Raw genomic sequence first — 25,896 nt, forward strand, 5'->3', positions numbered from 1 at the left:
TGCAGTTTTCACCTCAGTGTAGCTAGTTCACATAATAGGGTAAGAATTGGGTTGACCTTAAATAGATAGATAAATAAATACATAGAGATAAAAACCACCCGCGCCTTTTCTCCGCAAGGATTTCATATTAAGACAAATGTTTCAAGTTAGTTTTCTCAAAGTTAAAACATGCTTCCTATGCAAGATCCTGATTTTGCACTGGGTTTCGCCAGTGCAGACCTCTACATTGTTGCCAATGCAGCCGTCAAAGTCAACAGAACTCTGTACGGTGCATGCTATCTGATATCATTGCAGGACCGAGGCCTTAGTTTTAAGATCTTTCTGGCAGGGATTGTGACTTCTTGTATGTCTAAATTGTCTAGCATGTTGTAAGGGCTATAAAACAATAAATAACTAGAATCTGTTCCAATCTGGTCTTTGCACGCATTCAGCTCTCTGAGTTTATGCATATCTGGGATATGAAAGAAAATATCATCCCTCATGTTTGCCTGATAAATGAAAAAGAAGAACATATTTATTTTTTTAGATATTGTTATAGCAAAAGGATAATATAAATGCATAGTTTTAGATAATTTTTAGTCCTTGTAATAATTGTTACATAAAATAAATTATAATACAACAAATTTGTAGCTATCCCATCTACCAGTGTCTTAAATGTTACTTGCTGCAATAATTCTGCTAGTGTATGTGTGATATTTTAGATTTAACACTAACAAAATCACAGTAAGATTTTTTTTATACTAGCATCTTATTGTCATAATGTATACATACATCCACCCAACTTGCACCATTTAGAAAACAAGAAAGCATTAATACAGTTTTAGAAGAGGATCAAGGATATTAAATTTCAGAGTCCAACATGGAAACCTCAGGAACAACAGTTATTCAAACCATTCAATAATTTTGCCATAGACCACCCACATATAATATATTATGTAATATTGTCATGATGTTTCATTCTAAAGAATAATTGTCTTTGAAAGTCTGTGGCAACTCAGACAATGAACTTGTACTCTCAAGGAGAAACATCCTACTCTTAGAGGAAATGGAGAGAGTCGGGTTGAGATTTAGAGGGTGAGTCTTGTGAACAACCTTTCCCCATATTTGTATGTCTTCAGAGAACAAAGATATTCATTCGCTGCTCCATCCATGTAGAACGGACACACACAAGTCTTTCGCAAAAAGAAAAGGAGTACTTGTGGCACCTTAGAGACTAACAAATTTATTAGAGCATAAGCTTTCGTGAGCTACAGCTCACTTCAATGCATCCGATGAAGTGAGCTGTAGCTCACGAAAGCTTATGCTCTAATAATTTGTTAGTCTCTAAGGTGCCACAAGTACTCCTTTTCTTTTTTGCGAATACAGACTAACACGGCTGCTACTCTGAACACTAGTCTTTGTAAACCGAGCTGAGATTCCCCAAGTACTTCAACCAAAACACACTGTTTAGGTAAAATATAAACATGTTATTAACTACAGTATATTTAAGTTATTATAAGTAGCTAGCGTAGAGATCAAAGTTGGTTACTTAAGAAGCAAAACTCAATTTGCACTTTAAGTTCTATAAACAAAGTTTGAATCAAGTAGTGTCTCACCCTGACAGATGGTACAAGCAGGCTACAGATTCTTGATACACAGGCTGTGACTGCCTTCCAGCATGGGAACACCCTGTCCCATTTCAGAGTTTTTCTCTTCCAGATGTTCTTCCAGGAATTGAGATGTGGGTGGGGGGAGAGGGGAAAGAGGACAAGTGATGATGTCACTTCCCCTCTTTAGTACTCTCTTCCAGCTTGTTGGAAAGATCTTTGCTGTGAAATGGGGATCAGTAGTCCCCATTGGTCAAGCAGTCTCCATTGCATACATGGTCTCTCTGAGAAGTCTCTGGGATGGCCATTGGGAAAATGGATTCTCTTGAATGGGCCATCAGCAAGTCTGGCTGGTCCTTTGTTGCAATTGAAGGGTTGACTGTGGGCATCTCCCAACCTGACAACGTATTTCAGTAACACATATAGCAATGCTTCATAACTTCACATACAGTGATAGTACATATAATCCAATAGGATATTAATGTTCAGCAGATCAGGATTTTTATAATGACACCTCACAAGACATACTTTGTACAAAACATAACTATATGACAGTGGTGAGTATGGGGATTCCAGGATGCTACTTAGAGGTACAGAGTGCCACAAAGATGTTCTTCCTTCCCCATCAGCAGTGTTTAAGTATTCAGATGAGGTCTTCCTGCATTCTCTGCCTCACAAATTGTAACCCTCTCTAGCCTACAATTTCTTTTGCCCTCCATGACACTCCTGTAGAGAAATTGCTATGCCCATCTGAGAACATGTGTCTTTACTTTTGCATTGTAGTGCACTCTGGCACACAGTGTGATCTCATGCATACCTGATACCATAACGTGTGGAAAACAAAATCTTATGGACACTCTGGGTGTTGTACACACAAGATAAATTAGTGTGCATAAATTCAAACTAAATATACCTCACCAAGCACAAATTTGTCTGACATTATTCTCTAAAAGTGCATGTGGGTGCGTGAACCTGAAAGCCAGAATGTTTCAGGGGCAGAGAGAGTAGAGGATGAAAATTGCCATCTGCCAGGAATGGTGGCAGAGAGAGGAGGGAGATCTTCAAATGAACTTCTAAGAAGATGGTTTTAAGGGGCTCTATGAAGTTTCAGGCTTGTTCTTTTGTCCCAGATGGTTCTCCCATTCAAACCCCATCTATTTAAACTGAACTACAAGGATAAAAAAGTACCTGAGAATACATCACTAGCAAGACTTATAATTAACTATGGAATATAATATTAAGAATGTATTCAACACAGAGCAGTTAAAGACAATACTCTAAATTGATCTCTTTTCAGCCTGATAAGATGAGGGATGGTTGAAGCCATTAAAATGGTTACAGTTTCTACATAATTTAAGCATGCACATTAAATATAGTGCCTCTTTCTTTTCCTTCCATAAGCAAGTTATAGGTCTGTGGGGTATTTTCCTTTGGAATAGTAAATGGGCAAAGATAAGTATAACTAAGCTTTATCTTTCCTACCCCCAAAATATAGCAAAATATATTTTCCAAATATTGAATGCTAATGTGTAAATCATTTATAATACCGGATCTGTAGTGATTTGATTTCCAGAACACCTTCTCTACCGCTCCTGCATCTCGGTTAATTTTAGAAATCTGTTTATCTAGTCCGTAGGGCTCAATTCTGCAATCCTTCCATGGGCAGAACTACTACTGAAGTCACTGGGAGCTCTGCACATGGAAGGGCTTGTGTCTTATCAATGCCACTTCCTCCACTTCCTTCCTTCACTTCCTCCACCAAGTGATCTCTTAATAAAGCAGCAATGAAGATGCTTCAGACACTGTCTTAACTTCAGAACCTTATCCAGTTCCTATCTGATTTTATGCCTGCCTTGACTGTCTTCAGCTCCACAGAAGGTTTATCAGTAAGTCCACCTTTTGAAAGTCCTTCTCATGTTCTCGAACCCTGTCACTTGTATATACCTTCTCTTCCCTTATATCCCTCCTTAATATAAACCTGCAAAACTCACACTTACCTCCAAAAATTAATTGTAATTAATTAATTGTAACTGTAAACTAAAAAAAAAGGAAATCACAACCAAATAAACTAACAATTAAACTTTCTAGACATAGGGTTTGTCACTGGCCAGTTACCTGCTTTTTGTTATTTCTCATACCCCTTTATTTGTTGTTGTGACCTATTTAGATTTAAAGCTTCTTGGGCCAAGGATTTTCTCATTATAGTAGTCTGTAAAGCACCTATCTCACTTTTACTGCTATAGATATAAGATAAAAATGGTAAAACTGAATGCAATTTATAGAGTTGCATAATTTCCTCCTCTCGTTTAACAATGTGGCATCATTCATCCTTTAAATCTGTAAATTGCTTAATTTCTGAATATTGGAGATAATAATCCTTGTTTAGTCTACATGGGCATTATGAGGATAAAACTATTCATATTTATGACCCATTCTGATACTATGGTCACAAGAGTCTGAAAGTAGATAGGCCTCTGTGATTCAGTAATTCTTCCATAGTTTGGAAAACAAGAAGAGAAGTTTGCAGGTTTCCACAACCCCTCAACTTGCCTAGCTAGTAATTAACTGCCAAGAAATGTCTGATTTGGGAAACATTATTACTTAAGTCCAGTACTTTTCATTTAACCATTTCAGAAAATCTTTGGGAGAGAAAACAACACAGAGCAAAAAACCATACCAAAAATGTGAAAAGGAATTGTAGCATTTTGATCATTTCTGTAATTTCATGGACATATTAGCATGTGCCTCAGACTACAGCAATTGTTGCTGTTTTCTATTGGAACCTCTTTTTAACAGCAAGCGTACTGTGGCAGACAGTCCAGCACAGGAATTAGGTTATATTTGGCCTTACTGTGTTTGGTGACTCTTTGAAATACTATTTCATGATGAATCATCCCGGCAAAATCTATCCACACTGTTCAGGGGAAGCCCACTCTTTCTGAAGAAATGTAACAGGGAGTTAGATATTGCTATTTTCAGCTATGGAGATGGACAAGATGCTGGACCAAATTTTGTGCTGATTTTTAATAAAGTTATTTGACTTATAAAGGGTGCAAGTCTGCACAGAATTTTGTCCAATGAATCCACGTTCCAGGAAGGAAAGGGCATATTGTACATGGTAGATAGAAACCTCATAGATCAGTGGTTCTCAACCAGGGGTCTGGGGGGCCGCGAGCAGGTTTCAGGGGATCCGCCAAAATAAACCAGAGAGCAGGGCCAGTGTTAGACTTGCTGGGGCCCAGGGCAAAATGCCAAAGACCTAGCCCCACCACGGGCTGAAAATCAAAGCCAGAGCAATTTAGCTTCATGGGTTCCCCTGTGGTGTGGGGCCCTGGACAATTGCCTTGCTTGCTACCACCTAATGCTGGCCCTGGCTTTTAATCTACTGGATATGCAGAAAAACAGTTCTTGTGGCACAGATGGGCTGTTGAATTATTTAGCATGTTGGGGGGCCTCAGAAAGGAAAAGGTTGAGAACCCCTGGCATAGATAATAGGAACACTGTCTATATTGGGCTTGGAAGTATCAGGGAATAATTGTTTCCAAAACTTCATCTAGAGCAACTTAAATGAAAATGTTAAAGGCCAGGGTAAACTATAAAGCACACAACCGTGATAAGACACCTAGAGATGTACAAATATTTTTTACACGTTCTTTAAAATTTTTGTCCTGAATGTAAAAATACATTTTATTTGAAAAAATGCTTTGTTTAATTCCAGAAAGCCTATTTTTTTAGTAATTATATAATGAACTATGTCTATAACATAGTCATCATCACATGCTACTACTAAAATAATTCTATTCCAGTTAAATTTAAACTTTACAGAGCAGGCATATGTATAAAGTAAATTTAACAAAATGTATAAAAGAATGGAACGTGTTTTAATCTTCGCTTAGGATAAGAGGAGAACAAAAGCAGTTATGCATTTTGTTTTAAATATTTTTCATAACAAGACTTACAATACATTTGATGTTGCTACATCAAATCATAGTATCCTTATGAAAATCCAGGCTCCAGGCTGAACACAAATTAAGCTTTTACATACAAGTTTAGAAGAATACTGAGAATGTATTTCCCCTCACTGCATGCTCATGTGCCTATATTCTCCCTTTTATATCCATGCAATTTGATGAAGACAACAGGGATTCATGGGGGGAGCTGAGGGATAGAATTTACTCCCATAAATCTGGCTTCTTGAGCTGAGAATTTTTTGTTTATAACAAAAAGAGTTAATATTGCATGTTTATGTAGCTGAGATGTTGGTATCTTGTTTCTTGTTTTTCTGTGAACTTGTCAATTGAGATATAAACTTATTTCTTGCTTCTACATTAGGAAGCCTGGTTTTACATGCAATCATGCAAACACCGAGAACTAGCAGTAGTAAATGTTACTCAGACTCCACTCCTGGTTTTCAGTTTGTCTTATTCCAGATTCTGTTTGCCTACATTATATCTTAAAGTATAGGATTTATATTGTATCCTAAAGTTTATGATTAGCTATTGTGGGAGTTTCTTGATTTTTCTTTTCCTGTATGAGCGTTTTAGTAGTGTATATACCACTGCTTTCTTTAGTGTTAATTTGACAAACTTATTCTTGTTTTATAGTACATCAGATCTAAAAGAGGGTTGAGAAACCCAATTGTACTTTTCCCAATTGTACTTTTATTAAAAGGAAACTTCATTTTTCTCAGGCAGATAGGTGTTATCTGAATGCATTTTAAAACTTTGTTATAAGATGCCATCTCCTTCTGTGGGACTTGATATTTTTGTAGTTCTTTCCATATATCGTCACTTAACAGTGACCAAATCTGAAACATACAGTCACAGGATAGCTTGTCCCTGTGGGTAGCTTGGACCAACCTCCATGTGTCAGAGCAGGTGAACACAATCCAGCCAATTAAAAGGAGTGGGGCTATGCCTGGGCCTTTAAAGGGCTGCAGGAAACCAGGCAAAAGTGGGGAGTGATTGGGCTATGTTATGCAGGAGCAGAGCTAACTCTGGTGGTGAGTCCATGGATCAAGGGGCAGGGTGCTCAGAGAGGCAGTTTTAGGGGCTACTGCTCCAGGAAGGGAGTAGAGCTGAGTAGAACTAGGAAGCTGTGAGAAACTAGAGAATTAACCTGCTTCAAAGAGACTAGGCGTGGCAGCACATACTTGGCTGATAGCTGGGGGTGGGAAAGAGATGCACCCCTTCTGGTGATGTATATGTTACTTTATAACCTGATGACCAGATGAAAGAAACAGTAAAATATAATGAAGCAGAAAGCTGATTGTGAAATGCAATATAATGCAAATAATTGCTTAGCTGTGGTTTCAGACTGAATTTTTTTAATATTGCAGTTGCATGAATCCCCTTCTAAAAGTGTGGTATAATTAAAGCCTGTTGTCCAGTGGTAAGACTCAGAAAAAGACCAATACTGGCTCACTTGTCTTGCATCCCAAACTCTCCATTAACTATGGGACTGAGAGGGAGGCTGACGTACCATGGAGCACCACAAGCCTTAGATATTGTAGGTGAGGCTAATAATGCCACTTATTATTAAGGCTGCCTGATACTTCCCATTATAAGACCCTGTTTTGAGTTTCATATAACTTTACCAGTCTTTAACCATTCAGGCTGAAAGTTTCCATGCTGGATGTATGCATCTGTCTTAATTAAAAATAAAATAAAAATGATTCAGCCATTTCTGATAACAAGGATAGAGAAAAAAATCTTATTGTGCCCAAGTTTAAGAAATTCTGTTGACTTTTTTTAAAATCTCTAGTGGATCTGTGTTTTAGAGCAGATATTTTGAAATTTGGCAGGGGATGGCCTTTGAATCAGGAATGTGTCTTTTACCATCCCCAGGAAAATCACCCAAATTTGACCAAGTTATAAACCCTTAAAGTCAAAGTTTTCACATACTCAGTAGAGTCTTTAGAGGAATTGTTAGTTTCCCAGGAAGAAATGAACAATTCTGTCTTCCGAGTAGGGTTTGAATAGAAAAATATCAAATAGTTGTATCTTGAGAGAGCACCCTCAATTTTGTGCACTGAATGAGGTGGATTTCCTGTGGAAAAAATAATATAGGATCATGTAATTAAAGGCTGCATTTTAATCCATGTGCACAAACAGTCCAAATTAAGATTGCATAGGCAATCTTATTTGTGGCATTTCCTAACTTGAAAGCTTGGTTTTTGCAAACTTAATACTTTTTTTTTAATGTAAGGGTTTTTTTGTTTTTTGTTGGGGTTTTATTTTGGGGTGTAATAGTATTTAAGTTTAGCAAAATACAATCTTTACTACCATTTAAGGAAGAAAAGTTACCTGGACAGCAACCTGTAGTTTCTTTTTTTAAGCTGTGCTTTCAACAAGCTTCAATATTCTGTTTTAATATTTTATCAAATATTTTTGCAATATATGTTCCATTAATATGCCAATAAGAATGTAAAACTTTTTTGACTAATTGATTTAATGGGGATATATACACACATGTATTCAGCTTCTAATTCTTTATTCTGTCCTTTAGATAGAAGTGAAACACACCTAGATTAGCCACTTAATTACAAAATAAAACCTGCCAGCACTTTTTGGCCAAAAATGTACTTCAAGGGCTTGAATCTATCATCATGAGTTTCTCTAATTACCTGTGAAATTAATTAATAGAAAACATTTAATGTGCAATGATTGCCAAGTCATTACATTCAGGTAAACAACTAAAATGTATGATAAAGTAGTAACACTCTAAATGTATATGTATGTATATATTTGTTCTTGAACAATGTCCTACAATGACTTCAGTGTAATTTTCAGCACTTGTTATGCTATCAACAAATCCATAAAAAGTCAGCTGTTGCAGCTTGTGCTTCAGTAAGAGTAAATAATTTAAGTGAAGTTAGTGCTCCTCTGGAAGAGAGCTGACAGCGGGCAGGTCCTGATTAAGACACAGGCACTCTATGCGCATACCTAAGTTCTCAGCTCCTGACATCTTGTGATTACATCAGAATCTTAGCTTTCATTTTTTTTAAAGTATGTTTCTGGCCCTTAGAGTTGAAAAGAAAATCTGGAAAATGTGAACAGAATGTAATCAAAGCTGTAATATCTGCCTGAGTCTGCAGACAGCCTAAAACAATAGTTCTGAAAGGTTTAAACTGTCTTATGTAGCTCAATGAGCTGTTAATGCCAAGATCCATCACTCTGGGGTGCCTACCAGTTGATTTTGTGTATTGCAGGAGGAGAGTGAAATGGGGCCAGCACACCAACCCTAGCAGATAAGGTTGAAATACTGAGGAACTGTCCTGTTTTGACTGCTACCTCAAAGGATGAAGGACATGGCCTTGGTGCTCCCAAAGGGAAGGAGCCCCTGCTACCACTCTTGGGGAGGGAATAAAGGGGCCCCATGCTGATGCCCTTGGCCATCTCCATTGCAAAAGCTGGGGGAGACTCAAAGTGCAGGGGTATGGTTGCAGGGGTGGAGCCACAGAGGTCCTTGTGTTGTGCAGTGACTAGGACACCAGAATGGCTTAAACCAGTCATGACTGCTAGATCCCCATTTGGCTATCCAACTGCCAGGTTGGGAATATTACAAATACAAAAAAATACACAGAGCTTTCTTCACCTGTAGGCTTCTCTCTCTCCTCCAGTAGTTAGTCCAATAAAAGATATTTCCTCACTCACCTTGTCTCTCTAGTATCCTGGGACCAACATGGCTACAACAACACTGCATACAAGATTGGGAATATGGCATACAGAGCATGTCTCCTTGAGTTTGGAACTATCCACTTTTCACTCTAACATAGCTCCTTTGTAACAGCCAGTCAGGGGTTGAATAAGATCTGTGGAATACAGTATGTGAAGTAGTCCTTACTCTGCTAAGTAGCCATGTGGAATTGGTGAGCAAGTAGCTTGCTCCCGAGAATATGCAAATAACAGTATTCTGTGTCCAAATACATGTATCAGATCCATAGGAGATCTTCAGAAAGGTCAGAATAATCCATTCATGCCACTTAACCAGCAGTAAAAATAATAAACAATGTATCTAGTATTAAAATGTTAGTGATTTACTTACTCAGGGCTTAAACTGGGCTGTGCTTTTGCATCTGTTTAATCTCAATTCTTTGGTATACACACCCTGAGGTATTAATATCATTAAGTGGTGCCCATCTTTTGCACCAATTGCCATCTGAGGATTTTCCAAAGAAATCTTTATTCATAGATTCAAAAGTAGCTCATATTAAGTAAACTGATCTCTAAGGACAAAAGAGAAATGAAAGGAACATCCCATATTTTGTCAGCTTCTGTTTTTATGACAGTTGGTGGTTTGTGGATGTTGAGGAAAAGATTTTGTAAAGGAATATTTTATTCTGCATAAGCTTTAGAATGTTAGCATTATTAGTGAATTTTTTTTTAAAAAAGCCTTAGTTCCTCAGCAGCACTAGCAAACAATGTGTACCTAATGGATTCTACCCACTCAACAGTTTTACTTGGCTTTTTATTAGACTAATAAACAGAAATCAAACCAATTGGGAATTTTCAAGCTGGGATTTGTAAAAATGTTGGCAAGAGTGCAGATTTTCAGTTGCTTAAATTTTGTGATCATGCTGCTGCCTCCAGTTGTGAAATACATTCATAAGGACCTCAGGAGCTTGTTATTCTCAAATGGTGCATGCTAGAAATCACTGCTAAGGGTAAATTCTCATAAGTTAAATGGACAGTTTCAAATATCATGAAGTAGGAGCATGTTGCAGGCCAGTATGTGGCTGTCTGTTGTGACTATGTTGTTTAATATATTATGACAGTTGGGTAGATAATTCAAAGCAGTTAGCTCTTGATGTATGTCCTTGGTTGTTTGGGTTTGATCCTGCATTCCTTCTGCACTCAAAAGTCCTCATGCCCTGACTAAGTTTCAAAAAAGCACTCAAAGCAAGGAAGGCAGGATTTAACTGTCTTTAACTTTTTCTTTTAACTCTTCGTATCAACCAAAGGGCTGTAGGCCCTGTCCTGCAACTCTTGCCCATGAAGTAGTTGATACTCTTGTGAGCAAATCTATCCAAATGAATGGAACTGCACTGCTTATTTGGGGAAGGGCTACCTCTTTCAGTCTAATGACTGTGTTAGTAATGATGTGAGTAGTTCTTATTCAGGTGAATAAAATGTTGCAGGATGAGGCCACTAATGAGTCTTTTTTATTTCCGTTGACATTCACCCTATCTTTGGGTTATATTTATGTTTAATGTATCACAATCCAATCAATTCATAAGAAGCTCTGTAAATCTCCGATCAGTAAAAATCACTTCTCTTTATTAGTGTGCTGTTCAGTTACTTTCCCATTCTTTCATTCAGATCCTAAACACCTGATCCATCAACAGCTGCAGCCTTCTGGGATATTCATAACCTCGAAGCTCACAGACATTAATTCCACAACAGGCCACTTTGTTCGGGGAGAGGATGGCTTGCTCCAAAGAGGGAAAAGAAAACACCAAACTGACATGTTTTAAGGCCATTCCAAACATGACAGACAGACACAGTTATCTCCTTGCTTAAAGGGAGTGTTGTCAATGCTAAGAACTTGTCTACACCACCACTTATACTGACATAAGACACTCAGGAGTGTGAAACCCCCCCTCCCCCTGAGTGATATAAGTTACACCAACAGAAGTGCCAGAGAGCTCTCTCCCATCTGCACAGAGCAGCCACTCAAACAATCTTATAGCGGCATAGCTGCATCAGTACAGCTGCATCAGTACAGCTGTGCCACTGTAATCTTGCTAGTGTAGACAAGCCCCAGGTGTTAAAAGGGTCATGAGTGAAGCTTCCCAAAATAATTGACTTAAAAACATGAAATTAAAAAAGAGGGTCTTTTTATTTGCCTCTGCTTATTTGAGCCTTTAGAGTTCACATTTCCCAGGTCGTCCCTGGAGCCATGAGGTGGTAAAAATAGTTTTTGCTTAAGTGAAAAGTGAGTCTTGCTTAATCACATACCTCTAGGAGCTGGAGCTCTAAGAAAACCCCAAATATTTTCAGGCTTGTGATAAAATAGAGTTGGCAATAACATAAAGATGACTTGCAAAGTGCAAATGAAAATCATGTTCAGTCCAGAAATATGTGCTAAATGTCCCCAGTCACTAGCCTACAGAAGGCTTTCAGTACATAAATTTAATTTTCAACTAATCATTTTAATAATCCATAAATACCGTGTCTCTGTTTAGTCCATGATTTTTGGTGTCTAGCAGAATAATGTATTTAAGATCCCAGGCTTGTATTTTGAAAGTGTTATGATAGCTATCCATCCTCATCCTGAAAGGAAATCTGCACAATACTTTCAAAAGATGAGTCCGGGAGCTTATATTAATAACTCTGGTTTCAGAGTAGCAGCCGTGTTAGTCTGTATTCGCAAAAAGAAAAGGAGTACTTGTGGCACCTTAGAGACTAACAAATTTATTTGAGCATAAGCTTTCGTGAGCTACAACATCCAGTGAAGTGAGCTGCAGCTCACGAAAGTTTATGCTCAAATAAATTTGTTAGTCTCTAAGGTGCCACAAGCACTCCTTTTCTTTTTATTAATAACTCTGTAACCCACTAACTTCCTCTTCCTGTCCTATGACTGCTGAGGTGTTAACAGGTTAGTCTACCTTGAATGGTTCCTTACAATATGTCCTACCCTACTTATGCTAAACAACCTGTTCCACCATGCATTTTGCTGTGATGCTGAGAGTTCCTTTCCCAGGCCATGTCTACACTACAAAGTTATATCATCCTTAACTTACATTGGCATAGTATCCCAGTTTAAAAAAACTGTCTCTTGTTATATTTTTATACACAATTTGTGTAATCTTAACTAAACTTTGACACATTTCAGTAATATGAACAAAGTGAGAGTTTGAGTTCACACTTGCAATGCTGTTATTGTTTAGTTTGGAGACACTTTTACAAGTTTAAATAGGTTACATTATGTCCTGTAAATTTAAACACAGCTCCCATGTATGAAACAGACTGCCTATAATTAACAGAAGCTGCTGCTACCCTGAAATTACTGAAAAAAGATTTACACAGTCATGAAAAAAGCTATATGTTTAAAAACAGCAAGGTATGCTGACTTATTACCTGTAATGGCCTCCTTCCACCCAAAGGAAGTGTGTACATATAGATATGTACACATACATTATGTACTATGCATATTTATTGTAACATTAGTTATCTATACTTATTCCTTTGATGCTATAAATTTACATTAGTGCTTATTACTCACCTAAAATATATGTATAAAAATCATCAAGAAAGCCAAAACTTTTACTATGATTCCACATGTTTAATCTTAAAGAATGAATTACCAGTAAGAACTGTTAGCTATTCAAAATGCTGTTCATATAGTGGTGACTGGCGAGTCAAGTTATTGCCTGTGACATTTGCATTCACAGTTGAAGCTAAAGATGCTCATGGCAGAAATAGCATTTCAGTGAAAAACTACAAAGAACTGAATGAATTCAGTTGCTTTACCTCAATTTAAAGGGACATTATCAGCTTAAAAATCATGGGGTCAATTCTTCATTTCTTTGCCTAGCATCTTGTACAGTCATTTACACCTGTACAAAATGGATGCAAAACACTAACAAATTGGAATTCTCCATACATTTGCCCTGACAAGTGTGTTATAACCACTTTGCACTCACGTGAATAGCACAGACAAGGTACAAGGCAGTGGAGAATCAAGGCTCATATTGAACAGCACACTTCTACATTTATGTTAATATCCCTAAGATTATTATAAATGAAATAATTTGATCTTTATGTAGCATGTCTATCTGGCTAAAGCATTTATTTATAAAGCACCGGTCACCCTAGTACTGAATCTAGATGGTGCACAGAGTTTAAGAAATATGAGTACCGGGCCTGGGAAGTGCTCCTGTTCTCTGTTCTGCTGAGGAATAAAATCAGTGCCCCTGAATTTGAGCACAGTTTAGCCCTTTATATTACTTTAGATTAAATGCTCTATTAGTTTTTAGTGTGCCATAGTGTTTTCTGCTGCTGTGGCTGGTTAGAGAAATGTTGAAAAGATGTCATTTTTTCATTATTAATGTATATTTTTTGCATTTCTCAGCTTGAAAATCTAAATGTAAGGCCGCCTAATTTTTCCTGATGGTCCATTTCACGTAAAGGTTCTCTGTGCTGTGATTCTGTTCCAAACACTGCATTCAATATTTTTGTTGAAGAACAGCTTAACTGCAGTTTACATAACATGTATATGGCAACATTCCTTTGGTTTTGGTCTTTATACAAGATTTTACATGATTTACCTTTCATGTCAAACTTTAATTGACAATATCCCTTTCATTAAAGAGAAGTTGTTGAGGGGAGGCACCATAGACATCTGAACTTGTGCTAAGACAGACCTAATTGACATTGAAAAGAAGTGCCACCTGCCCAGTCTGGCTTTGGGCTGCCGTTGCTTCATTTTCCCCTCATTCTGGTTGGATCGGCTCCCAAACTTTTAGCCTAGTTTGGATACTGCAGTGACTTGACCCTCCATCCAAGTCAGAGGCAAAACAAGTCTGCACCGGCCAGGGTATTCCAATCCAAAACAAGCACAAGTGTTTTCCTTCCCAGTCTAAGCTGGGCACAATCCTTCCTTCGTGAGGGTCTGTCTTCTCTTCGAACTTCAGATGCTATTCAGCCTTCCCTGTTGGCTTAGCTCTCAATCTTGCCCCTCTTGTGAGTGTCTCCCTTTTACCTCGCCACAGACTTTTCTGTCTTATCTCCCCCCACCTTGCAGGCCTAGTCTAGTCACATGACCTGCGTGTCATGTGACTGTGCTTTTTTTTTTCCACCTAGAGAGAGGTGTTACAGGTAGGCCTGGACCCATCTACTTTTAAAGGGACAGTCACAACTACAGAACTCACCCTGTGGTGTTGGGAAATATTTTTCTGTTCTATAATCCATGTCTAATTTGAAAAGGATCTTTTTTTGTATCTTGATTTCTGTGTTACAATCTGCAGTGCTTGGCATATGTCATTGAATTTGCTTTTATTTAAACTAGATTTTATTTTATCCACCCATCGAACCATCTGTCTGGAATCGTATAGTCTCCAATTTCTTCATGTAGTGTTATACAGTTCAGTTCACATTTGCTTTAAAAAAAAAAAAACAAAAACCAAAATTGTGAGCAGTGATTTAAGTACAACAGATACTCCTTATCCTAAGATGGTTTACAGAGTTTTCTCAGAAAGCTTAGATAATGACAACTAAACAAAGGATACAAGGACTCCCTACTGTTTCAGCATAAAAACAATGCATTTTCTTTACATTCCCTAAGCTTTTTCCATTTTAATATCAAATTTAACTTGGGTTTTTGCCTGTAAAAAGGAATTGAACATAATGCATGTCTTGGAGCTAAATTTTTAAAAGGCCTAAATTCAGCCTCTAATATTGGGAATAGAGCTTGTAGTTTATATTAATTGTGGGCATAAATTATTTGTTTGTATGTCTAGCTACCTGATATGTTCCCAATTGCCTGGGAATTAATTTTCTGATCACTGGTCCTGCCAAGAGTTCAAATTGCTTGTCACACGGTGTCCTGATTTGAGGGGTTTCATCTAATTTTCAAGTAAATCAAAATGGAATAGTTTTAACTTGGTGATGGTCTAAGTGAAATATCATTCCTGTATATTCTGCTTTTTCTGTGATGGGCTGCCTTTCTCAGTGGAATATGCTTATTTTATATGTCTGATACTGACTTGCTCTGAGTTTTACTCTGTGTTTAGGTTTATTCTCACTTGTATATAAATTAAAGTGAATATCATCACCATTCTGAGTTTGAGCAAGAACTGAAACTGACTGCCTTCTAACATCTAAGACTGAGATCCTATCAATAATATGGTTTCTTAGGGTGGCCAACCCTCCCGGATTGGCCAGGAGTCTACCAGAATTGGCCTCAATCTCCTGGTGACTATTAAAAGCAATCTGGGAGATTTTAATAGGCCTAAAGTCCGGTTGGGGGCGCAACAGGGTTAAGGCAGGCTCCCTGCCTGCCCTGGATTCATGTGGGTCCTGGAAGCAGCTGACATGTCTGGCTCATAGGCACAGGGGCAGACGGGAAGGTCTCTGTGCGCTTCCCCTGTGCCCCACCCTGAATGCTGACTCTGCAGCTCCCATTGGCCAGGAACTGCAGTCAGTGTGAGCTGTAGGGGTGGTGCATGAAGGCAGGGGCAGTGCACAGAGCTACTTGACCGCCCCTGAGCCTAGGAGCTAGACATGCCTATCACTTCTGGGAGCCCCTGGAGGTAAATGCTGCCCAGAACCCCCACCCTTCACCCCATCCCACACCCCAACCCCTTGTCCCTGGCTCAGCTCACAGCCCCCTCCCACACTCTGAACCCTTCAGCCCCACCCACAGCCCAGAACCTGCACCCCCTCCTGCACCCTATCCCCTGCCTCAGCCTTGCGAAAGTGAGTGAGGGTGGGGGAGAGCGAGCATCGGAGGGAGGGGGGATGGAGTGACTGGGGGCGGGGCTTTGGAGAAGGGGTGGGACATGGGCGTGGTCTCAGTAAGGGGTGGGGCATTGCACGGGGCAAGGGTGTTTGGGTTTGTGTGATTAGACAGGTGGTAACCCTATGGTTTGTATACATTGAGTTGAAATACAGACCTAATTTTCATCACAGATGTTTGTTGTTGAGAGATTTCTGTTAACTATATATATCCATGTATAATTTTTGTTCTCAGTATACCTTCATCCCAATAGACAATAGGCCTGAAATGTGTTTGCTGCATATGTATTTGTATAGTGCTTGTGATAAGTAAAATTCACATTCTCCCCTTAGATTGCTATGGGACAATAACAGTATTTCCTTCAAGAGCTTTACAATGTGAGAATCAAGTGTCTTCATCTTTGAAAGTTTAGTTAAATGTGCACAAGCACTATCGAGTGTTGTGGATTTGATAGTATTAAGTGAAAATTTAAATACAGTATTCTGCAATTTTTTATGCTTAAATAAATGTGCTTGTAAGGCTGAAATGTGTCAGAGAAAACTCTTAGGAGGGGTGACTTTCAATGACCTGATGAGAGCTGGTTTCTGTTTGCTCAATTCAGCAGGGTGGTTCATACACAGTATTTTTTAATGTCACAAATACTTTATTATAAAGCTCTCCCGATGTTTCTGCAGAAAAAAGGGGCAACTTGCATCTTTGCTTATCAAATTTTGGAGCATGTTAAAAAAAAATCCTGGGAAAAGTGCAACTGTGCTGCTTACTAGTTGCTATTCACTGCAGCTTTCAAATCTACTTTTGACATGTACCATTTAATGCATACTACTGCCCTCTTTACATAAAGTTTTGCACTTAAAGCGGTGACTAAGGTGCTCACTAAACTATGCATTGCTCAGAGCTCAAAAAAAAAAAAAATTCACCCCGAGGCAGAGACAAGGCCTGGAAAATCACAGCCTGAAAGGCAAAAGATTCAGAAACTTACAAGCAACCCGAAAATGAGTTTAGAATTGAAACACTTGGGCAGTCTCAAATATAGCTGTTGCTAGCGTGTTAAACTATAGTGACTTTGAATACACAGAGCATGCATCTTTAAAACAGGATCTTCTTGTTCAGTCATCACTTTTCTGACCATAACTATGAGCGGCTATTATGGGTTGGTGGGGCTAAGCCCTATCAATGTCCCAGCTGCCAGCCTCTGTGTACCTAAGAAGTATTTTTAGTGTGGCTGCATCACAACATTGACCGGAACGCCTGGTCAAAAGGGGACCCTGACGGCTCCGGTCAACACTGCTGACAGGGCTGAGAAAAATCCAGTCAGCAGCACAGCAGGGCTAAGGCAGGGTCCCTGGCTGCCCTGGCCCCGAGCAGCTCCCAGAAGCAGCCGGCATGTCCAGCTCCTATGCACATGGGTGGGCAGGGGGCCACGAGTGCTGTCTCTGCCCCGAGCGCTAGCTCCACAGCTCCCACACAAAGCTGCGTGGCCGTGTCTCCACCTCAGGGTCAGACATGGCAGCCACTTCAGGGAGCCTGCCTTAGACACGCTGCGCCACTGACCAGTAGCCGTCTAAGGTAAGTGCTGCCCTGAGCCCAGTGAAAGTGAGTGAGGGTGTGGGAGAGTGAGCGACAGAGGGAGGGGGACTGGAGTGAGTGGGGACAGGGCCTCGGGGACAGGGCCTCAGAGACAGGCGTGGCAAGGGTATTCGGATTTGTGCAATGAGAAAGTTGGCAGGGTGCAGTACCAATTGCTGCTAACAGGAAGTGATTGCAGTACATAGATGTCAGACAGTAGACGAAGCGGGTACCTGAGCAATACAAGCTTCCGTGGGCCTCATTCAAATTAGTTCCACAGAATGATGGGTCCCTACATGTAATCTCTGCAGTCACAATTCCCTCCCTGCTGCATCTGCTCTTCGTTCTCCAGGTCCAGCAACAGGTAGGAGAGTTTGGTACCCTGGGGAGAGGGGGGAATGATTAGTATTCTTATTTTAGAAATAGGTGGCAGGCGGGAGGGATGGGGCGGAGGGGGGAACTGGGGCAGAGAAGTGAAAGGACAAGTTACTGGAAGAGCTGAAAACAGAACTGTGAAGCTCTTGGCTCCTAGGCTGTTGGTGACTCACCGCTGTGGCGCCTCCTGCAGGTCATCTGGGAATTAGCTCAGTTCCAGCCTCGGCATGCCTCCTGCTGGCCGGTGTCTTCCTACCATTGCTTGCTTTCTCCAGATCTCCACCACTTATAGCACTTCAGGCCCCGCATCCCTCCTGGACCCCGGTGCCCCTTACTTTAGGGTGCTGCCCCACAGCGGTGCCCCCACACTCTGTCTCTAAAATTGGGTGCAACCACACCTGTGCTGACTACCCAAACAGCCTCCCTTGGCTGCTTTTAACACCTTCCTAACCAGAGCAGGGTGACTGCCCTGCTACAGTTGGTTATTCCACTAGATCTTGCTTTCTCCGGAGGACTTCTATGGAAACATTGATACATGTAATCTCCCTCAGTCTTTGGGCAGATACCCTAAAACAGTAGGGAGGTGTGAACTAATGTACCCCTACTTTCTCTCTTAATTCTTTTTTTTTCCTGTTACATGGCATGTTCACAAAGGTAGCATGTTCCTTAATACAAATAAGCAACTGTGATTCACCACAGAATATATAGTTGGGAGAAAGTCACTATTACTTCTTGAGTACGTTCAACTGGAAAACTGGTCTGAAAAAGATACTTTCTGATTTTGGATCAGTGGGTGAACTGATAATCTTATCATGACCAGATTGTAATGGCTTTTAATGTTCACTAAACAGGCCAACTGTAGCTCTCTCCTTGGTACATAGATGTTTTAAAAGTCCATTTTATAATTTGCATATTAAATAGGATGTACATCTTAAGGCCCTAAACCCACCAAGACTTATGCATATGCTTACATTTATACACAATGAGTAGTCCAATTGGAATCACAAGCATAAAATATGCATGATGAAAGCCTTGGCCTGTAAAACTGGCTTAGCTCTTTTTCTGGCTATTTAAAAACTGTGACTGAATCTTCCTGTAATGTTATAAAAAGGTTAAATTGTATAAACTTATTTCAAATTATCCTCATTTCTAAACACAAAATAAAATAAGTAAATAATGAATCAGATTTTTGTCATCTAATTCCATCTTAATCATGCTTGGCAAATTTAGAATAGTGAAATTAGAAATATGATTATCTTTTGATCTGAAGCTGAATATAGCTTTTAGAATGGCAAAATTAACCTTCCTTAATTTTCACAGAATGCGCCTCATAAGAAAAAATTGCAAACACACTGGTTCAGTATTGTTTACAATATCCCCACAGTGTTCAAATGCTCTTTTCAAAACAAGCTGAAATCCTGGCTCTATTGAAGTCAATGGAAGTTTTGCCATTGATTTCAGTGGGGTCAGGATTTCACCCCATCTATCTTTGTCTAACACAAAATGTCTTTGAAGGCCTCGCATGCAACTCCTAAATATATTTCCTGTTTTTCACAAGTAAAAACTTCAGTTAAGTCTAAACAATAATCAGAGACCTGATTCTCAAAATAAATAGATGCCTGCACATGAAAAGCATAAAAATGGCTTGTAATAGCTAATGACCATCTCTTTATACTTTATCATCCACATTCTTCATATTTTACTAGCTTTTAAAGAATAAGTTGGGCAAGTAGATTAATTACTGAGACTTTTAATATCTGTCTCTTGTTGAAAAGAATGATTGGAAACATTTGAAATCTTTGCAGAAAGAGCTCTGCAATAATGGAGAGAGATACCAGAAAGTCTCAAATGTGCACTTTACTCTGTTGTAATTCTAGCCTCCTTTCTTAGCATAGAGCTGCCTATGATGTTTTAGCCTTGTGTTTGAGAAACCAGCATTGCTGTTCTGTGTTCTGTAAGTGGGGGACATAAATGTTGTGCACGTTGCCCTGCATAAAGAAAGCAGTGCACTTTTAAGTGGGTTGGTATGTGAGGGAGCGATAGAAATTATATTGATTTGTATGGTTGTTTATTAACAGCAAATATTAGCATTTAGTAATAGTAGTAACACAGCATGTTAAATGCATAGTAACAGATAATACCTGCCCCTAGCAGTTTGCAATCTAAATACAGAAAAGATGTGTTCATGTATCACATGCTGGGTAATAACAGGAGAGGACTCCATGTGTTGAAAACTAAACTGGACATTTAAAAGATGTATTTACGGAGATGCAGAGGTGAAAGTAAGCCGGTACGCCAGGGTACGGCATACTGGTAAGAGCCGGTGCACCGTACTGGGGCACCCAGCTTCCCCAGGGGGCAATTTAAAGAGCATGGGGCTCCCAGATGTGGTTGGAGCCCCAGGCCCTTTAAATTGCCTCCAGAGCCCCGCTGCTGGAGCCATGGGGTAGCAGCTGCACGGTTCCAGCAGCTATTTAAAGGGCCTGGGGCTCCCCTGCTTCTACTGCCCAGGCCCTTTAAATAGCCTCTAGAGCCCCGCCATCGCTACTCCAGGGTTCCGGCGGCTATTTAAAGGGCCAGGGCGGTAGAAGAGGGGAGCTGCTGCTGCTCCCCCAGTGGGGGGGCACTTACCTTACAGATGAGGTGGGCTGGGGTTGGCTCTGACCCCCTCAACCCTGCCCCTTCTGCCCTAGGCCCCGCCCCTTCCAAGAGCCAGAGCTGGCTCCAGAGTACCGGTTAGTCACTCGACTTACTTTCACCCCTGCAGAGGTGCTGCAACTGCAGCAAGCATTCCAGCCATGTACACACAGATTGGCTTCCTGGTGCCTTCTCCAAACACTTCCATCTTGCAATTTGTGTTACTCCTTCCAGGTTTCATGCAGGTTGCTACAAAATGGATATAGCACACAAGCATAGTAATCATAGTGGGAACTGTTAGGTTAGTTGCACTTTCTAAAAGATTTTTAAAAAACATATTTTTTAAAATGTATTATTGGGGACTGGGTGAGAAAGACGCAAGCGAAGATGAGTTAGTAGAACAGGACCAACACCAACTAAATAGCAGCAAGAGAGAGGAAAAGACAAAAGAAGGGTAAGAAGGGAGAGAAATGGAAGTGGTAGGGAATCTTGTGCTCCAAAGTCTTGAAATTGCATCCAAAACTGCATCTCTCAGGTTGGAATAGAATTCCACAATGTGAGCCACTAGCCCACTGAAATTGAACAACTGCAACATCAGAAAAGAAAATGATCTTGCTTCCTATTAAGTGACTAATAATTTAGTTTAAAATAATTAGTCAAGATTACAAGATGGGTCATTGTGTCTGTGAGTGCACACATGTAATATGTGGTTTTGTAGAAAGTATAATATTTTTAAAGAAATTCCTGCCAATTACATTGCTGAGTTGCTGAAGTTACTTTGTAAAACTTGTAACTTGTTGCCGTAAAAACCTATATTTGTTGCACAGAAAGAGAAAAAAAAGTTATAAAATGTCACTTCAGGGCTTTATTTTGACTAGTGGTGTGTTCTGGCACATTCACTCTGTGCCTAGACAATTTGGGGCATTTTAATCCCAAACTTCCTCAATCACTGCTATTGAAGTGTATTGCACTTGGTGCTAGGTAGCTCTGATGTGCATTTACTTTTTATTCTGCACTCGAGCTCCCCAGAACTTTAGATCTCATATAAGAGGACTCGTATAACAAAGGCTGATTTAAGTGGTGTGTAAGGTTTAGCCTTAGCTAAACCTTACTCACCACTTAAGTCAGCTTTACGAGAACTGTAAATGAAAGGTTTCCTTCATAAAAATGTGGAAGTTAATTTCTAGGGGAGTGACACAGGAAAAACTAAGGTAGCAGGAGCACTTCCTCTAGAGCCCCACTGACTTTTACAGCAACTGCACCATTTATATGATACATCTGGGGACTATACACTTTATGTCCCTTCATACTATGGCTCAGCCTTCAAAATCATGACTTCCCTCTTGCCTCTTATCCCTAGCTTTATAGAACAAAAAAGTAGAAAGAGACTTCACTTCTAACCATTGGCTTTCTCGCTTCTCTCACTCCAAAAAAAAAAAAAAAAAAAAAGAGGGTGCAGAATAACTTTTATTACTGTTTTACAATAATATTGCTGATAAAACTTCAGCAAAAACACTGCTAGATTTGTTGAAGTTAAGCAAAATACTAGACTACGAATAGGTGCATAGTAAATATGCGCATAATTCAAGAAGTCGTGAAATTCTGTATTTCTCTCATCTGTTGGTCCTCTATTTGCATCACTCCTGTGATTCTTCACTCATGATATTGTAATTTTGTATTGGACATAGCCCCTAGAATACTATACAAATGCCACAACTGTACATAGTTTGAATTAGCTCCAGGTACAATGTGGTGAATGATATGGAAGCAAACTGGATTACAAGAATTCTTATATAAGGATTAAAAGAATGCTTTTAAGATAAATGTTAAATAATCTTTGTGTTTTAAAGAATAGTAAATGAAGGACTTTCATTTTATCTAACAGAAGCAAATTAGATCTGCTGAACACAAAATATTTATTTTTTTCTGAAATTAGGGTGGTTACTATTGTATGCATTTGATTTCTGACACACATGCGACTTGTAATATCAAAATATTTTTCTTTCTTTTTTGAATCATAGGAGCTATGCCTGTGCCAGACCAGCCCTCATCTTCTGACAAGACAAGTTCCCTTAGCCCTGTGCTGAATACATCCAATGGGGACGGTTCTGAAACAGAGACAACCTCTGCTATTCTAGCTTCAGTTAAGGAACAGGTACACAAGTATAGTGGCTTTTGATTACATATTATGTCGCACATGCTTGTGAGGCTTATTACTGATGCCATGAAGGAGCAGAAATATTTCTTGTTCTAAAAATACCTCAATTTAGTTTCCTAACAGTATTTTGTGGTCATTGGTTTGGAGAGACATTTGGTTTTTTTGTCGTTCTGCCTGGTATATTGGTTTTTGATCTTAAATGAGACTGCTATAAGTACAACATCCTTTCTTTTCCCTTTATTATATGTGGAGGTTTCTTCAGTACAGAGTGTAAGAGTTAGGGACATATGAACCACTGTGAAGAAAGTAACTTTCATTCCAAAGCTTTGTGTAAGGATTGAAAGGAACCCTATCTTGTTTGTTTGAAAATATTCTGTTATTTGTTTACATTTATTTCCAACATGACATGAAAACGGTTGAGACCAGAAGCAGAATTTCCAAAATATATCAAGAGGTTTTTCTTTTGTTATTGTCTACTTGGCTAAAACAAAAAAGGAAGTACTAGAAATCTTGGAAAAACAAATTTCATTAAATTCCACTCTGATTCTGATGAGACACAGATTCAGATGTGTTTATATAAGCAATTCAGTCTTCTGTATATTTTGAGATTCCTACACAGCTAATGAAAACTAAGGATTTTGAATATATCTCCTTATTCTACTGTAATACACTGAGAATTATTCAGTATATCTGTATGGCGAAAGGAAGTTTTGTCAGAGAAATTAACTTACGTAAGACTGCCATACCATTGATATTTTGCTTTTCAACCCCACTGCCTCCAACTTAGGAGATGGCCATAACTGCAGTTCCTGAAGACATCTGAGTTTAAAAATTGCTTATGGTTTTGATCATTAGTAGCATCTGCTACACCAAAAAAAAAAGGGGGAAAACAGTTTAATATCTAGTTTGGGTACTTTGGACCGTTGACAAATTTTAATGTGACATACAGCTTCACGGAAAAGGGTACTCTGACAGGATATCTGATTCTACCATCCTGCAGAGGCAGAGAGAGAGAGAGAGAGCGCGTTGTTTCTGCTGACTCACCAGACTAACTTTGGCCCAGGAGTATATGAAGAGTTTGAGCCGTTCAGTGAGTCAGAGGGAAATAGGGGCAAGGACAGAGTAATACTGAAAGGAGAAATCCTAGGAACAAAACAAGCCCAATCTAGGGAAGAAGTTTAAATTGAAATTTACATTTTGTTTTTATCTAAGTTAAAGGCATGTAGTGGAGTTTGGATTTTAACTCTGTGTGCCTGTTGTGTTATGTTAGAAGATGCATGTGCAATAAAAACATAAATTATACTTTTAAAAATGCAAAATTATTCAGATAACACTGACAGCTTCTTTAAGGATTCTTAAAAGTTGTATTGTATTTTTAATTGAAATAGTCCGTTGTCCTATACTTGTATAATACTTTCTTTTTACAACTGTTGTACAATTGGTAGTTTATATAGCCTAAAAATTAAAAATGTTCTCTGGTGTGCTACATTAACTTCCAAAGATTTTTCATGGTTGCCCTATGTGTTTGATGTGTATGAGGGTTCTCATGCAGTATAACAGCATTATCATGCAGTATAACAGCTCATTATCTAAGATGATATGTGAAATGAATAACTTCTTTTACAACCTCACTTTTTCAGAGTAGATTGTGATTTAGTGTACTGGACTTAAAAGTTGACCAGAAAGTGAGAGTGGTTCACAGTACATGTGTGTCATGTGGCTTAAAAGTGATCTGTGTTTTATTGGTAAAGGCTTTTGGTTTTGGAATGACCCATATTTGTAAGAAAAACACACTCTGGCTAATTTCCTCTACACACAATACTGTTTGATTCTACTAGGCACACATTACAGTACTAAGCTTGATGTCCTCACAAAACAAGAAAAGCCATATTGACTAACAGTCCAGACAACTAAAACATGGTCTAATTAAATTGTTGAAACTGCATTTAAAAATTCTGGTTGTACTTTGTGTGGTAATGAACTGGCAGAGAGATGGACTAGGTGACGTAATAAGTGTTCTCAATCTCTAATATCCCTGATTTATGAGCTCATTTAACCTGACATTCAAGAAAAATGGCTTCCCATCTCCTAGTAGAAAAAAGCATGTGATTTGTCTGTCTAGCCAACACTTTGGGTTAATTTATTCTCTGGCTCTGCTCAGAGGTCTAGCCTTACTTGAAGATTTGGAAGCATGAATATGGTTAGTTATGTAGAGGAATAAAAACAAACAAAGAAAAAACAGGACAACCACTTTTAAAATCAGATTGTCCTTTGCCAATGTTAATAAAATATATTTTATTTCCTCCAGGTTGATCATTACATATACAATTATTCCACCCAACTTTTTAAAAAAATTCTTGGCTCAGCTGCAGAAACTTTTCATTTACTTCCATGCTCACTTAATATGCTCTAGGAAAAGGAGGACTTGTGGCACCTTAGAGACTAACAAATTTATTTGAGCGTAAGCTTTCGTGAGCTACAGCTCACTTCATTGGATTCATTCAGTGGAAAATACAGTAGGGAGATTTATATACATAGAGAACATGAAACAATGGGTATTACCATACACACTGTAACCAGTGATCACTTAAGGTGAGCTATTACCAGCAGGAGGGGCGGGGGGGACCTTTTTGTAGTGATAATCAAGCTGGGCCATTTCCAGCAGTTGACAAGAACGTCTGAGGAACAGTGGGGGGAGGGGGAATAAATATGGGGAAATAGTTTTACTTTGTGTAATGACCCATCCACTCCCAGTCTCTATTCAAGCCTAAGTTAATTGTATCCAGTTTGCAAATTAATTCCACTTCAGCAGTCTCTCGTTGGAGTCTGGTTTTGAAGTTTTTTTGTTGAAGAGGACGACCCATCACTCTCACAGACCTTGGGAGACAGGCCAGTCCTTGCTTACAGACAGCACCCCAACCTGAAGCATACACACCAGCAACCACACACCACACAACAGAACCACTAACCCAGGAACCTATCCTTGCAACAAAGCCTGTTGCCAACTCTGTCCACATATCTATTCAGGGGATACCATCATAGGGCCTAATCACATCAGCCACACCATCAGAGGCTCGTTCACCTGCACATCTACCAATGTGATATATGCCATCG

General features: G+C 39.2%; 1 protein-coding gene across 4 annotated transcripts in view; it reads left to right on the forward strand.

Moving 5' to 3' along the window:
* Positions 1 to 25,896, forward strand: part of CTNND2 (catenin delta 2) — a 1,224,220-nt gene that overhangs the window by 206,297 nt on the left and 992,027 nt on the right. For all 4 annotated transcript variants that reach the window (XM_038392622.2, XM_043508458.1, XM_038392619.2 and 1 more), the window contains one exon: positions 22,646 to 22,779. In XM_038392622.2, the coding sequence (XP_038248550.1) occupies positions 22,646 to 22,779 (134 nt within the window). The remainder of the gene's footprint in view (positions 1 to 22,645; positions 22,780 to 25,896) is intronic.

Source organism: Dermochelys coriacea, chromosome 2, assembly GCF_009764565.3.
Source record: "Dermochelys coriacea isolate rDerCor1 chromosome 2, rDerCor1.pri.v4, whole genome shotgun sequence".
Classification (NCBI taxonomy): domain Eukaryota; kingdom Metazoa; phylum Chordata; order Testudines; family Dermochelyidae; genus Dermochelys; species Dermochelys coriacea.